General features: G+C 46.9%; 1 protein-coding gene across 1 annotated transcript in view; it reads left to right on the top strand.

Moving 5' to 3' along the window:
* ASXL3 (additional sex combs like transcriptional regulator 3) overlaps window positions 1-2,887 on the top strand; it is a gene marked incomplete at its 5' end in the record, with an annotated part of 9,052 nt that overhangs the window by 5,025 nt on the left and 1,140 nt on the right. The window contains one exon of the mRNA XM_010133953.1: window positions 9-2,886. Coding sequence (XP_010132255.1) covers window positions 9-2,886 — 2,878 coding nt within the window. The remainder of the gene's footprint in view (window positions 1-8; window position 2,887) is intronic.

Below are 2,887 nucleotides of genomic sequence, written 5' to 3'. Positions count from 1 at the left end.
CCTGCCAGCATAGTGTCAGGAGCCATGGGGACCCCGTGCGAAGGTGGGAAGACAAGAACCCTGGCACACATCAAGGAGCAAACAAAGGCCAAGCTATTTGCAAAGCATCAAGCCAGAGCTCATTTACTGCAGACTAATAAAGAATCAAAGTCACAGTTCAGCTCAAAGGAAAGTACCTCATCTTTGGAGATACCAACCTCTGCTGACACAAAGATTGAAGGTTCTACTGGTGTCATTATAGTTAATCCCAACTGTAGGTCCCCTAGCAACAAGTCTGCTCATCACCGTGAGACTACCACTTTATTGCAGCAGTCACTTAACACAGCCACATTACCAGAAACTGCTACTGAGATACCTGTGCACAGTTCTGATGAAAATATACCTATGCCACAATTGTGTGAGAAAATTATTTCATCTACCTCTACTGAAAGTAACAGTGTGCCAGTGCTTTATAATAAAAGTTCAGTCTCTGTGTCTGTTTGCAGCACTGCTATGTCTGGAGCAATTAAAGAACTTTCTTTTGCAAGTTCTGTTGATAAATCCTCTGTTTTAATGTCCGTTGACAGTGCAAACACAGCAGTTTCAGCTTGTAATATAAATATGCTGAAAACCATCCAAGGGGCTGATACTCCATGCATAACTGTTGGACCAAAATGTATTGATAACAGTAACGTACCGGTCTCCATAGACACTACGGTCTTATCAAATGCCATCGATGACAAAAGGTTGCCGATACCAAGTAGCAATGCAAATAACACAGTCTCCAGTCATTATGCCGCTGTGCCGGCTTCATCTGTTGCAAATAATTTGCCAAATCATCTCTCTGGTAGTTCTGTACTGATTCCTCCGGTGGGGACTACCACCAGATTTTCTTCTGATAAGATAGCCATAACTGGGTGTAACGAGCAAAGCTCTGTCTCCATTCACACTACCGTTAGGTCAGCTTTAAGTTGCAGCGAGGTGCTTGCAGTAGCAGATTCTGTTGCGAGGCCACCCATTTCAGTGTTTACTGGTAACATGGTGACAATAAGCTCTTACGATAATGCTACTAAATTAAATGCTGATCTCTTAGAAAAAAGCTCTGGAGCACGAAACCGAATGGATCTCTCTGGTAAATCTCAGCCAGCGAGCTTCACACAAACTGCCATGAATAGGTCTATACCTTGCAAAGTCATTGTTGACCACACTACAAACCTGAATTCCAGTCTGTCGCTTTCTTCTTCTATAGAGAATGCAGAGAACAGCGTTGACCTGCAGAGCAGACCTGTAAGGACAGAAGCTGCCTTACAAAGTATAGCCTGTCCTCAGGTGTCTGTCATAAGCAGGCCTGAAGTGGTGTCTAACGAAAGCCATGAGCACAGTTCCAGCTTTATCACCATTACAGCAAAGCAAGACAGCAAGAACTTGCAGGCAGGTTGTTCGAGTCTTCGAGAAGTGCCTCTTGCTCCTCCAGAGAAATTAATTGAGGTGGTTACTCCCAGCCAAGGTTTTGCTGAGCAATTAAGAGGTCCTTCAGCATTTAAAAATGAAGCAGATGCTGCCTGTGCCAATCAGTATAACACTAACAATAGAATTTGTTGGCATGATGAAGAGGCAATGAGTACAGACCAGCCAGTGGTCAGCCACTTAAACTCCGGTAAGCATAAGGACTACGCAGAGCAAAACTGTTTAAAAAGTGTCAAAACGGAACCTTCCAGTTACACGCAGATGTCGGAACTGCAATCCAGGAGTCTTTTGACAAGCATGGCTGTTCCCGTTAAATCGGAAACTAATGAGTCTGACAAGTGCTTCAGGATGGACACCGAGGATTTTACAGGACCTGAAATGCCTGCCCAGACAGCAGAGATACCCACGAGCGCGCAGCCGCCGCAGACCTCCAAGACATCCATTGCGGACTCCATAGAAGACTCCCTGTCCCTGACAACAGAAACCCTAAAGAGAGTTACCAGTGCCGGGGGCTCGAGCTGTCGCTTGTCATCAGTGGAGGCCAACAATCCTTTGGTGACACAGTTACTGCAAGGCAATCTGCCTTTAGAGAAAGTGCTGCCGCAGCCCCGATCCGGAGCCAAACTAGAAATTAACAGGCTTCCCTTGCCTTTGCAAACTACCTCAGTATGTAAAACAGCGGTGTCCGAGAGGAGTATCGGTGAACCTCCTTCCAACTCTCCGAATCCAGATGGGAAGGGATTTACAGCAGGCAGCATAGCCCCGCTACAAATCAGAAAGCGTGAAAACCATCCGAAAAAGAGGATGGCCAGGACTGTAGGGGAGCACGCTCAAATTAAATGCGAGCCTGGGAAGGTGTCAATGGACACAGATATTAAAGTGGCTCCTTGTGTAATTAGCTGCGGCGTGAATCAGCTAGGGCATGGTCAGCCGTTCAAGCAGGAGTGGCTGAACAAACATGCCATTCAGAGCCGAATCGCTCACAGCCCGGAGATCAAGCAGCAGAAGAGGCCGTTGCCTTCATGCAGTTTCCAGCAGAGCTTATTTCATGTGGATAAAAATGGCAGCTTTCATGCAGAAGCCAGTACCTCACACAGACAGCATTTTTACCAAATGTCCATGGCTGCAAGAGGCCCCATTCCTACGGCAGCTTTGTTGCAAACTACTTCAAAAGGCCCACCTGGCTGCAACACGTTTGCTTTTAGCAGACATCTGGAACAGAAGGGCTTGGGAGATGTGAATATTTCTACAGCAGCTCACCAGCTGAGGCTAGGAAGTGTGTTTTCCCCTAATATTCCAATTAAGGAAGGTGATGACATTGCCAGTGCCTCTCAAACTCTGCAGAGTAAAACACTAGTGCATCCCCCTCCTCCCCCTCCACCCCTGCCACCTCCTCCCCCTCCTCACCCAAACGCAGAAGTCCCCTCTGATCAAAAACAGC

This window comes from Buceros rhinoceros, unplaced genomic scaffold, assembly GCF_000710305.1.
Source record: "Buceros rhinoceros silvestris isolate BGI_N320 unplaced genomic scaffold, ASM71030v1 scaffold42333, whole genome shotgun sequence".
NCBI lineage: Eukaryota > Metazoa > Chordata > Aves > Bucerotiformes > Bucerotidae > Buceros > Buceros rhinoceros.
Note: the sequence above shows the minus strand (reverse complement) of the source record. Positions and strands in the feature narration are given on the sequence as shown.